General features: G+C 39.8%; 1 protein-coding gene across 12 annotated transcripts in view; it reads right to left on the reverse strand.

Annotated features, from left to right (window-relative positions):
* DMD (dystrophin) overlaps nucleotides 1–13,663 on the reverse strand; it is a 1,926,267-nt gene that overhangs the window by 1,160,890 nt on the left and 751,714 nt on the right. For all 12 annotated transcript variants that reach the window (XM_073357918.1, XM_073357881.1, XM_073357898.1 and 9 more), the window contains exons 26-29: nucleotides 11,246–11,416; nucleotides 8,506–8,688; nucleotides 7,174–7,308; nucleotides 5,966–6,115 (exon numbers count right to left, since the gene is read on the reverse strand). In XM_073357918.1, coding sequence (XP_073214019.1) covers nucleotides 5,966–6,115; nucleotides 7,174–7,308; nucleotides 8,506–8,688; nucleotides 11,246–11,416 — 639 coding nt within the window. The remainder of the gene's footprint in view (nucleotides 1–5,965; nucleotides 6,116–7,173; nucleotides 7,309–8,505; nucleotides 8,689–11,245; nucleotides 11,417–13,663) is intronic.

A 13,663-nucleotide genomic window follows, 5' to 3' on the forward strand; every position in this document is an offset into this window, starting at 1 on the left:
AGCTGGAGAATATATAGCTAGATCCCTAAGGAATAGGCTTGAATTCATACAGAAGTTAAGTAACTCAGAGACGAAAATAAAAAGGGCAGACAGATAGCTGTTCCCATTACGGAACACATATATAAACAGACTGCAAGTCACAAAATATGTTCTTTATTAAAATAAATGGAAAAGAAAACTTCACTATCAAAGAAATGCCTCCTTGGTCTGAACATGTGGGGGAAGGTGGAAAGCTTTGATGGACCAGCAGGGATCCTTGTACAGGTGGGGATGGTGCTATCTCTATGTTCTCTTCTCCTTGGTCCCTCATGATGGGAGAGAACTTTTCTCCCCGGCAACAGAAATTGGTAGAACAGAACTGGCTGCTTGGAAAGGAGCAGAAGGGGCCTAATTAGCTTCCTGGAATAAATAGCCACACCCAGACCAAGCAACCAGAGGTGGTAAAGGGCAGCCATTTGCCTTTTGTGAGGCAGGCGAGGAATTTTTCCTTCACTGCCAAATTGGCCCAGTTAGTGTGGGGTTTTTTTGCTGGAAAGTGGCTTGGTAAGGGATAGTGATCTGATTAGGTGTCTCTCTACATTTGTCGTAACTTTTACTGGGTCCAGTGCAGGGTTTTTGGATGAAAGGTGGGCACATCCTTGATAAACCAGTAGGAGGGGTAGTGTAAGATCAGCAGGAGGAGTTTTACACTATTTGTAGAAGGGGTGGGCTGCAAAGTCTGGTGAAGAAAGGGGGACTGTATCCTAAACCCTCATAGGAGTTAGGGGGGTCTGGGATTTTAGTAATGGTGCTGATTACATTAGGCTAAGGTTGGTCTTCCCCTATGGTTATGCCCAGGGCAGGTCCAGCCTCTTCCTGGGGGAGGGGGTTAATGTGGGCTAGACAGAAAATTGGAGGGGTAGCGCTATACATCTGGTGGGCACACATACTTATTTATTTTTTTAACAATACACACTTAAACATGTGTTTATCTAGGTTATCCTTAAAAGGAGAACAAAATATATACAAACAAAAGCGCAGGACACTGTATGTGAGAGAAAGAGTGAGTGTATGTGTTGGGGGGTGGAGGGCTCTGTGAGAGTGTGTGTGGTTGTGTGTGTGTAGGAGGGAATGTGTGAGGGAGAGAGAGAGAGTGTGTGAGTGTTTTGGGGAGTAAGTGGGGGAGTGTGTGTGCGTGCTGGGGGTGTATGTGGGATGGAGGACAGACAGAGAGAAAGGGTTGGTGGCAGTGTTGAAGGAGACCGTGTGTGCCTGAGTGAGAGTGTCAGCACACTGTCTCTTTAAGCCCGAGCACTCAGGAGTCTGAACGCTTGTTCAGTACAGCGGCCGTCACAGCTCCCAATCCGGGTCCAAAGACACCAGCACAGGCAGGCTCCCTGCCCCCGCTCAGCAGAGTCCCACTCGGGCACATCCATGTCTAGCATCCGGTGAGCTCCCCCAGAGCTATGCCAGTCATGGATCAACTTCCCAAAGAAGGGGAGACTGCCACAGCACCAGGAGCTGGGCAGCTGGAGAGCAGCAGCTGTTCGCCAGATGCCCAGCTCTGGAAGAGGTGGCTACAGGGGTTAAGGCAAATTTGGGGGTGGCTATAGCCCCCCAAGCCTCCCCCAGGGTAACCCTGTTATGCCTACCCATATTGTCGGTGCCAGTTAGCCACTGAGGGGAGTTAAACCCCTAAGGATTAAGTTCAATATAGTTGAGGCCTCTGCCTGAACCTTAGTTTACTGCATAGTCTCTTTATTCCTGCTGTGCTTGAGTATGAATGAATTTCTAAGCATCGGGGGGAGGGGGGGACATAATGAAAATGTATCACTGTTATAACTCATATACAGTTGCCTTCAAGAATTCTTTTCCAATGTATTTTCTTGTGCCATCAGGAAATATGGAACAAGTTGCTGCCTTTTGAGCAGAGAACACAAACATGATCAGGGAAGCCAAGTGCCATGTATCTTATATGATATCCATGCATTTGGCAGCCCTCTAATTCATTCTAACATTTCAGCTGGATTCTTGTCCATCTGCCTTAGCTGAAGGAAGATGACAGATGCAGGCAGTTCCCCTTTTTGGCCAATATAGGCCACAGTTGCACTTTATGAGCAGGCAGACAGGGGTCTCATCTCTCTGTTCCCTCTGCTGGATCCGAGCCCAACATCAGACCCAGCTCACTCACTCTCTCCCTACCCATCCTCCTTGCAGCCAGTTGCACACCAACACACATTCCCCAGTCCCAGCCTTTGCAGCCCAGAAAGTCAAACACCTTCTACCACCCAGCTGCCTTCTGCCCCGGGCAGTCCCAGCACCCATCTATTACCCAGAAGCCTCCTGCCCCAACGTCCACCATCTACTTGCCACCCCAAAATGTCCAAGCTCCACAGCACCTTCTATTCCCCACCTTCCCTCACAGTAAGCCCTTTTCTCTCTCTAGCACCATCTACCCACTAGAAGTTCTCTGCTACGAGGAAACCCCAGCAACCACTCATCTCCCAGTAGCTCCGGCACCACCAATCCCCATTCACCTATTTCCTCAGCAACTCCAAGCAGAGACCTAGGCAGCTACCTTCCAGTTTCTTATTCAGACTCCTCTACTCATCTCCCCCTTGATAAGTTTGGTGAAGATCTATTAACTAGAAATGGCCACTGCTCAGAGCAGATTATTCTGACCACACACATACATCTACTGTTATATACACTCACTATTTTCAAGTATGAACATTTGAAAAAAAAAAAGTACAATAGCTGGAGCAGAACAAAACTTGGCAACTACGCATGATACCTTATTTAATTTTTTTCACACCCAGGGCTTCATTTTCCACTCTTTCAAGTTTTATAGTCAATTCAACCTATACGATATGAATGCAAATATTTAGGGTAAGTGCAATATAACATCTGCAGCTGGCCCCTATCAACCGACTCAAACTCACAGGGCTCAGGCTATGGAGCTGTAAAATTGCAGTGTACATATTCGGGCTGGAGCCCAGACTCCAGACCCAAACGTCTACACTGCAATTTTATAGCCCACAGACCAAGCCCCATATCAGCTGACAGAGGCCAGCTGTGGGTGTTTTATTGCACTGTAGACATATCCTTAAAGTACTTTAATTATACATGTTACAATGTGCTCCAGCTATAATGAAATAAGAACCAACCATTGTTATGGTTATATGCATAAGGGACCTGAGCGAAGTTGGAGAGTTTAACCTTTATGTTTAGAATTCCCCAAATTCTGATTGCTCAGTTTATGAACCATAAAGTTGTATTAACCGTAAGTATCAGCATACAAACAGTATCAAATTCCAATGCCGATTGGAAACTAAAAGAAACACAAATCTAGACCAAACTATATTAGAAAAAACTGCTTCATATCAGTGCTAATATCAATGGATTTAAACAAAATGAAAAGTCTGAGAAAGGAAATGATTACCCATCCTCTACTGATCAGTTATGACAGAGGTCAGAAAACCCTCAAGGAGCAATATTTCCAAAGTTCAGCATAACAGCTTGATTTGAGACTTGAAAGGTGGATTCTGTAGCTCAGCAAATAGGTTTGTTTGGCTGTCCATGATACAATCAGAGCGGATACAGTAGAAGACAAAAATTAGAGAATATATTTATTTATTAGTGAAGAGGTTTTCTCCTGTTTTCTTGTTTGCAAAATAACTTAGTCTATTTCAGATCATTCCATTAAAAACTAGGTGGAGTAAATGAAGTTTCCCTTACTCTCCCACACTTTTATAGCAATGGAGCAAATGCATTACAAATCAGAATTCAAGCTCTCACTTGGAAGTGAGAAAGAATCTAATAAGATATTCGGGGTTCATTCCCCATCCTGCTAAATACTCCTGCATAATCCCAATTAATATCAACAGCGATGGCATGGGGTGTATGTACCTCAGGCTGGCCGGGCAGCCAAGGGATTAATGCAGGAACTTTCAGCCAAGGCTTATTGGCAGCCTTACAGCAGCTGGGAGAATAAAACATCTGAGAAGCATAGGGGCGGGGCCGCTGCCAGAGGAGCAAGCAGACTGGAAATGGAAACATGGGCCAGCAACCAGAGAAGGCATGACCAGATCTAAAGGCTAGAGAAGCCAACAGAAACCAAGGTAGGTAGGAAGGAGCTCAGGGTACACCAGGAGGAGTTGTTGAGGACAGATGCCCCCTGTCTGGTTTAAGGGCCCTGATCTGTAACCAAAAGGAGTGGGGAGCCTGGGTTCCCCTACCAATCCCTCAGGCTTAAAAACTAAAGGGTTTTCCAAATCCTGACAGTACCAAATCCCACAGGAATAAGGGGAAGAGCCCACACACCTCAGCAAGACTAACCCACTTCATAGCCCAGAATTGGACTACCATGCAGACTCAGGCAAAAGGAGCTGACGGACCATCCTGCCAGATCAAGTAAACTCTGTGCAATGCTCTGTCTGACCAAAGGGGGTGCTGTTGCATCAGCACACTGGCTCACAAGTGGTTACATGTGCAAAACCCTCATGTTACAAGTTTCTTGAAGTCATTTGACATGACCTCCCAAATTACTATCAGTCAAGTCTCCTTAGAGTTCAGCTCCCAAATAAAACACAGATGCACACTGTAGACTGGCAAGTTAAAATTAATTTTCCTTTCATGGCAAAGGCAGTTTCCCATGTTTTTCTTTTACTGTCTCTCACACTTAGTACAACACATTCAACTTCTTTTCATTGATTCCCCCCCTCGACACCAACAAAGTTTTGCATTTACTTTAAAGTAAGGTTGATCCACTCAATAAAGAACAATTAAAGATATGTTTTTATAATCCCATGATTTTACCTTCGCAGAGCACCAAAGTAACCAGTGCAATCTAGTCCCCATTATAATAGCCACAGTCCAATTGGATAATAAAGTCAGGCCACCACTTCTATTCCGGAAATATTTCTAGTCTTCATTTACACAACTCTGGTATTTTTCAAAATGAGAATGATAAATAAGCACTCTGGGATGGCATTGGAAAGTGACACAGAGCTGTGACTACCTGTAATTTTTTTTTTTACTAGCTATCCTACATTTCTACTCATGTCAGACAGTGAAAAGAAACCACAGTAGCAGGTGTCACAAGATTTTCACCTTACTTCTTGATTTCAAAAAACCTCTCTCAACCACTTGCTTATTTCACTGCTACCATTACAAACATACCCCACACTTTCATAAATACATTTTCCTTCAAACTAAACTACATGTTCCATGTAGACCTTAGCTCAAAAAATGAAACTTATTTTGTCAATGGAAATAATATTTAAACTATTTCCTGCCAACACCAGAGCAAGATTTTTATTTTATTTTTTCTACCAACAGGATTTTAAAACATACTCTCTCTCTCTCACTCTATAGTTTTGAACAGATTTCTCAGTAAAAAGCATAAAGAATTTAGTAGGTTTTGTAAAAGAATTAGTAATAATTATTCAGTCTCAGTCAAAGTAGATTGAACAACTTCCACATCAAAAAGAATCATTATGAACTGTGTCAGATGCCCAAATTTCACACTGCTCACGTTAAACATATTTGCTTTATTGACGTTTTCCTACAAAGCTATTTATGGACATGAGTTCTCATTTTATGACATGCTCGGCAGAAAATATACTTGTGAAAGAATATTACACTTGACATTTAATTTTGAAACAACAGTTGGCTTCCCAGTGGGAGTTTTGCCTGAGTAAGAAGTGCTGAATAGGGCTCTTGAATATTAAATTCACCACAGATATTTTTCAAGGGAGGACACGAATTTTGAAGTGTAAAGGCTACCCAAGCAATTCCCTTGTTTCTAAGGTAAAGTGCTGCTTGGTAACAATACAAGGAAGCATAGTAATGATATATCTTATTGTTTTCAAATATCCTATGCAATTAGGAAGCTAATTTTATTTTTAGGAAATTAGGTCAACTGCTAGAGTGCCAGTTGTTTAAGGTAAAAGAATGAAATAGTGGGATGATTTATTATACATACCTCCTGTTGCAGCTCTTCCCATTGAGTATTGAATTTCTCCAGTTTCTCAGTGATCAATTCATCCAAGACTCCACCATCAGTTAAAGTCTGTGCCAGCTCCCGAATCTGATTGCGGTTATCTTCTGGATGTCGCATTAAGCTTTCCAAAGACTAAAAAAAAAAAGATCATGATTTGTTCTCCTTTTTCTCAGACCAGCTGAAAAAGTCTGAAGAGCACTCATCTCTCATTCACGTGTAAGAGAGAAACCCTCCATCGTAGACACCATTGAAGCGCAGACATCAGATCAAAGTATCAAACAATTTCATATTTATGCCACAAAGTACTCTTCATTATGCATTACTTAAATCATGCTTTTGCAACTAATGCCTCAAGTCTAGCAAAGTACTTAACCTTAAAGTTGCTTAAATTTAAACATGAATAATGCCGACTTATTCTCTGCATCCAAGTAGGACAATAGCTCATGCCAACATGCCCATACCTCTTGGTGAAAAAATGTCTATTGAAATAGAAAATCAAAATTATATAAATAAAATCATAGCATCCTCCCTGCAGCTGGCCGGATCAGCTGACCCGAGGTTGTGGAGCTTGGCTCCAGGCTGAAAGATTGCTGTGTAGATCCCGTGAGGGTGGAGGGTCCTAAAGCTAGGGCTCCAGCCTGAGCCCATATGATTACACAGCACTTTTTAGCCCCACTGCCCAAACCACGTGAGCTCAAGTTAACTGACCTGGACCAGCCATGGCTATGCGGCAGGGCTTTTATCCTCATGTAGACAAACCAAAACATAATTCATAGCTAGCCCATTGCCTTCATACATAATGAATAAAGACTGAAAGGACCAGACCCTATGGATAAAATACAGACCCCACTAAAATCATTGATGGTTTTGCCATTGACTTCAGTGGGGCCAGGATTTCTAAGAGTTTATGTTTTATCCTCAACAACATACTGAGAAATCAGTATTTTCACATGGGATTATTCTATTCCATTTACATGGTAGTTATCAGCATAAAACATGCACACATATTAAAATCAAATTATGATTTGTTGAATCAAGTAGCACCCTGTGATTTTCAAATAGTCTGTATCTTCCCAAATAGTTATGCAGATTTATGGTTTCTTTCATATGTAATGGAAGGTTTTTCAAAATGTTGTTGGTATAATGCATTATGTGCCTTGATATTTTATATCAGTTAAGCCAGCACTTACATCTAATGCCTCTGAGATCTCTTCTGCACCTCCTTGGATATTTTCAGTTGCCCTGAGTTTCAGCTCCATCTCATTCAACCATTTCTCTTCTGCATCCAAGTAGGATAATAGCTCACGCCAACATGACCATACCTCCTGGTGAAAAAAATGTACATTTAGATAGAAAATCAAAATTATAAAAAAATCGTAGCTGCTTCTTCCTGGCATTAATCCCACCACATAAGGTCTGCCCTCTGAGTCGTCTCCCTCCAAAGTTCTCTGTTGAATCCTATACCCTCTATAATACCACATGCTACATTCTTTCTCCAACCTGAACGAGCAGATCTCAAAATTATTTTTGCACATTTACAGAACCACATTGATATCAATGGGCTCATCACAAGTTTTCCATTTTGTACCTAAATAGTTTCACGCTTCTTTAAAAAACAAACTGATCACGTCATTGTAGATAAAAGCAAAGTCAATCAGACATTTTTCAATCAATACATTCAAAGCACAGTTTGTCCAGAGTTTATTGGCATCTATGAGAGTTTCATGCATGTCTGGAGTGCTTTCAAGTGCCTAGTGCCTTCAACAGAAGGCCAACACAGTAGCAGGTAAGGAGAGTCTAGTGAAAAAAAAGTTGATTTTCATAGAATCCTCACAGTTACTCTGATTTTGAAAATGTCTATATTTTATTTAATCAATATATATTTGTTTCCAATTTTCTTCTAAGCCTTTAAGATGTAAATTTTATTTAAAGATTTATTCTAGAAAAAGTTATATGGGTTAGCAATTTTCTTAAATACCTTACTGAAAACAAATAATAATAATAATAATAATATGATGTTTCAGAGAAACAACACTTTCATCAGTTTCAACTGAACTATATTTTAGACACAACTTGATTCTAAGCCACATTGAATGCAATTGTTGAGGATTGCCTAGATGCTAGAATTTAAAACGGACTGCTAAAACATAAAATCCCATCTTAATTATGTTATTCTCAGATAAATTTAAAAATCTGCTATTTTAATATCATCTTCAGCTATCTACCTAAACAAAGGCACTGTAAGTAAAACATTCCGAAACTCCATAAACCTGACTATCCTTTCCAAGTTTAAAATCTCTGTGGTAGGTTACTCTCCACTGTGTTTAGCCAGACATTGCCGAATATATAACTGTGCTCCATCAGGATAATTACTGTGATTCTGTGGTTAACGATGTTTACATCAACTTAATACGAGCACAGTTTATTTAGCATGACAGTAGCAATGGGGACAAAGATAAGAGTTTATCATCTGCTAATCCATCTGAGTAGTTATAATATTAAAGACCAACAAAACAGCTGACCTCCAGAGTTTTGCACTTTCCATTTAGCCTGCTGCAGAGCCGCTGGTAGTTTGTAATTAATATGTCAAGTTCCTTTTCTAAGGCCTCATGAGCTGCAGGTGGAGCTCTTGCTATAAAATTATTCACAGAGTCTGTGAGTAGCTTCACCTTCACCTCTTTCTGTGTGGCCTCCTCTTTTGCTCTCTGCAAAACAGAAGTAAATGATGGTCATGACTTTGGTCATGAGTTGTGGAGAAGAAAGCAGAGTTCAAATAACTGCATCAAGATTCTCCATAGGTTGAAAGAAAGAAGAATCAAGGATGTAATTCCCAACCATCCTGATATCATCTTTGATAGTGCAATGAAAATGGATTCATCTTGTTTTCATTTTAGAGGCAACATACAAGTTTATCATGAACAACAAATAAATGTGTTACACAATATAGAACTACTGAATCTTTTGGAGCAGTGAGAAAACAAAATTTCAATAATATACTTGCTGAGAAAATGCTTCAGGCATCAATGCCGCAATACTTCGAATTACAGATTGAAACATATTTTGTGTTACTTCCAAATAAATTCAATTAACCATCTTTAACAGAGCACAGTCAGCTGGGGAGATTTAAAAAAAAAATCAATTTTCTGTCTAGGACTCCAGTGATGTCACAGCTGATTTTCAAATTTAAGCTTCAGCGTGAGCATTCTTTGGATTGTCCCATCCATCCCCAGAATCAGCTGAGGAGGTAGGGAGAGAATCCCTCACGCAATAGCACTGCCTGGAGTAACAGCGAAGCATGGAAGGCTTGAGGTGTGAACATGGCTTGGTTTAGGAGGAAGATGCAGTAAGAAGTGAGCAGCAATCCCAGTGAGAAAGGTCAAAGAAAAGTAAATGTTAGGCAATCACAGAGGACCACAGTTTAATAGGAAATTTTAAAAATAATTAAACCACATTTAACCACCAGGCTGCTCTCATTGTTAGCCTACATAATCACAACAACTAATTACTTTTACCCTCATCTGTGCTCTCTTTCTCTCCTACTGCTTGTTACGCTCATTAGTTATGAGTTGACTTTCATTAGATTGAAGCTCCTTAGTGCAGGTAAGGTCTCTCCTTAGGGGCTTATAAAACACCCAGCAGAACGGGGTCCTGATTGTGACTGGTACTTTTAGACATTACTGTGCCATTGCTAAAAATACTAAGGTAATGTTTATTTACATTGTACCATTAGTGTGCTGGATCCTTTACAGATATGTAAGACAACAGTTCCCTGCCCCAAAATGTCTCCAGATTGAGGTACTGATCCTGCAAAGACTTAAGCATGTGCTTAACAGTAAGCGTGTGATAAGTCTCAGTGGAGTCTTGAAACTACTCACATGTTCAAAGCTAAACACCCGCATAATTCTTTTCAGGACTGGGACCTATGGGCTCAGTTGTACCCTATTGGAGTAGTATAGATCTGCACCACCTCAGTGGGAGGTTCAAGAGGAACTCCTCCTGGAGCGTCTCAGCACAAAAGGAGGAACGTATCTCCTACAACATCCTTTCAGGAGGTTTTGGATGCTTCCCCCAATGCTCTGGGCCCCCTCCATGTGCCAATGGATAGGTCAGGTGGGAGTATACCTTTCCTTCCTACCTGCCTCTCCTTTGAGCCATGTTAGGCTGGGGAATATCTTTTTGCCCAGTAATGTGGAAGTACTGTCAGGGTAAGTACAAGTCTTGTTCATTAGAATTTGTATTCACGATATGATCAAAGTCAGGGAGGGAATGGCAATTATTCAAGTCTGTTTATATCTAGTCAAAAATTGCATGTTTTGTGTGCGCAGACTTCAGTAATGGTATTTTATTCTCTTATAATTGTATGAAGTATTATGCTAGGCCAAAAACTGTGTCTTCATTTCACTGGGAAACTGACCCATTAGGAAATTTTACATAATTTTTCTTACCACACCTGTTTCAATGGATAGTATATCGTTAAAGTGCCATGGACTATTGTAATATAGATATTTCCACACATTAATTATGACCCAATAGGATATGCTGACTTTTAATATTGGGTTACATTTCATTCACGGCAAACCACTGTTGTCCCATTTTGATTTCTTTAGGAATTTACATGGTTTCTTTTCGATCAGCTGGTAAAGAAAAACTCTTCTGCTACAGGGGTACATGCTTCGAAACTTCCATAAAACCCTCTGCATAACAAAGAGATTTTTTTTAAGGCCAGAGAGACCATTATGATTATCTCTTGCATAACCCACACCATAAATTTCTGCATCAAGCCCATGTCTTGCAGTTGATCTAGAGTATACACTAATAAATCATAAATGCACAACACCTGCATTCAATTCCTAATTGATAGTCTCTCTCTATTTAATGTAATAGTTAAACAATCAAACCAATTTCACCTTGATTTATCAAGTAATTATCTAGTGGTTAACTACTGCTAACAACTGATTCTTCAGAAATTATTGCTTAATTAAATTAATGCTCAGACTGCAAAGAATCTGAAATCCAATAAAGCAATGGGAAAAAAACAAACATACCCAAACCCTGTAGCAACAGAGTACTGTGAAGATTTAAATATCTTTCAACAGACTCTAAATTGAAACAAATTACTTTAAGCCACCTATCACTTCAAATTTCAGATTTTCAAACTAGATATAAAAAGCAACTCTTTTAAATGAGCAAACAGATTGTGTGCAGCGATGGCTTCAAAAAAGAGCTTCAGACATAAATTAAACAATTCAGTCTGCCTTTTACCTTCAGTTCCTCAACCGCTTTCTGTAATTCATCTGGTGTTTTATACTCAAAATCCCTCTCCAGGTATTCTTCTTCAGCTTGTGTTATCCATTCATGCATCTCTGACAAATCCTTTCGAAGACTAACAGTCTTATCCAAACCACCTTTTAGTGCTGCCTTCTTAGCATAGGCCTTTAAGAAAGAAGCATGAAATGGTATTTGATATAAGAGTCTACTGCACAAAAATAAAGGTCATCATCATTGTAAAAAGTAAAAACTACAGATGCTAACACTGAATCAAATAAATATTGATTTTTTAAAAAAAAGTTGAAGCCTAGCAAGTATCTATTTTGAGTCACAAGGCACACAAAGTTGCATCTCGTTTAGCAGCAGCCCCATAACAGATAACACACAAAGTTGCATCTTGTTTAGCAGCAGCCCCAGAACAGATAACATTTCAAGTGGCCACATAAGATTTATAAAAGAGTACATGATTGCCCTCTGGCAACTCTCCCTTATCTACAAAGGTGTAGGTCACACTGCATGCATATGTGGTAATCTTAGCTGATTTTCCTCACATTTTTTTAAAAAAATGCCTGCAGTTTGAAATGCTTTTTATACGCACTTCTTGTATGTATTTAATAGCTATCATTGAAGTTACTATGTTAAGAATGCTCATTGGCAATGTATACTTTGATCATCATCAGCATAGTTGATAGAATAGCATGCAAGCCATAAAAAATAAAATAAAAAACCCCAATCATCCACAAGTTTTATCATCAAGAATTTAGAGGCTTTTTCCCCCTGCAGAATTTTAACTGGAATTTCTGTAAGCAAGCAGTACATGAGATATTAAAGAAAGCAGATCTTTAAAACAAGTTCTACATGCATCAATATTGCACAATAAAAACAAACAACTAAAAGCTCCAAGGCAGGTTAGTGAAAGGGACCTCTTTGAGAAAGGACTGTGGAACTGGGCCAAGTAAGTGCTTTCCAAACTTCAAAGAAGCATACTAATACAGCAGTAACTTGTTAACCCAACAGATATAATTAAACTATTCTGCAACAGCAAAGCCACTTACAAAATCCATGCCTCAATTTCTCCCTCTATAAAATGGGGATAAACATACATTTCTGCTTTTGTAAAGATTTTCTGCTGAAAAATCTCTAAACAGAGAGGGCAAAGTATTATTTTGTTAATCTGTCTCAGATATTTATCCATGCAATGGAAAGCTTTAAACTGTTCACTTTAAATAGCTCTTTCTCTAAACCTCTGAATGGAGTTATATTTTGCAAGGGTAAGCACTGAGTTCTTTGAACTGGACTCCTTCTGTAGAGCATGGTGGTAGTACAGTTTGTCAACAGAATGTTTAGTGAAATATACCTCAAGTTTAAATCTGTTGCGTAACATACCTTACTTTCTTGGTTAAATATGGCTAAGAGTAAGTAGAACATGGACATTCAGTTCATCAAGTTGAAGGTTTATTTTTTATGGCAGAGACATCAAATTCACCAGACAATTTTTTTTGTTTCATTCTCAGCATAAAAGGCAAGAAGTGCCCAGTGACAGAGGTGATGGAAAGGCATTGCATGGTTCACTCTCAGCAGCATGGGTAAGTGAAGTATGACAAGTGGTAATACTTGGCCAGAATCTAATTTTAAAACCTAAGGTATTTTGGTTTGTGTTAATTTAAACTACAGTTAAAAGTGTATGTATGGAAATCTGTAGAGTTTTCAGTCCCCATTCAGAATGCATAACACTGAAAAACAATCTTGGGCTGGTTACTAACCATAGTCACATTATTTTTCAAATTCTTTTTTTTTTTAATATATATAAAAGCAATTTGAGAGAGAGAGAGAGATCCATGGACAAGCTTTTGCTTTTCTTGGCGGATCAAAAATATCTCAGGGTGGTGCTCAGGGCACGTTACCAGAGCGTGCGCTCTGTAAAGCTGAACAGTTCTGCCATTAGAAAAGGAGTACTTGTGGCACCTTAGAGACTAACAAATTTATTCGAGCATAAGCTTTCGTGAGCTACAGCTCACTTCATCAGATGCATTCAGTGGAAAACACAGTGGGGAGATTTATATACACAGAGAATATGAAACAATGGATGTTACCATGTATGGTAATCACTGTAACCAGAGTTTCAGAGTAACAGCCGTGTTAGTCTGTATTCGCAAAAAGAAAAGGAGTACTTGTGGCACCTTAGAGACTAACCAATTTATTTGAGCATGAGCTTTCGTGAGTGATCACTTAAGGTGAGCTATTACCAGCAGGAGAGCAGGGAGGAAAAAAACCTTTTGTAGTGATAATCAAGGTGGGCCTTTTCCAGCAGTTGACAAGAACGTCTGAGGAACAGTGGGGGGGGGGAGGGGAGAGATAAACATGGGGAAATAGTTTTACTTTGTGTAATGACCCATCCACTCCCAGTCTGTA

Source organism: Lepidochelys kempii, chromosome 1 (assembly GCF_965140265.1).
Source record: "Lepidochelys kempii isolate rLepKem1 chromosome 1, rLepKem1.hap2, whole genome shotgun sequence".
Classification (NCBI taxonomy): Eukaryota; Metazoa; Chordata; order Testudines; family Cheloniidae; genus Lepidochelys; species Lepidochelys kempii.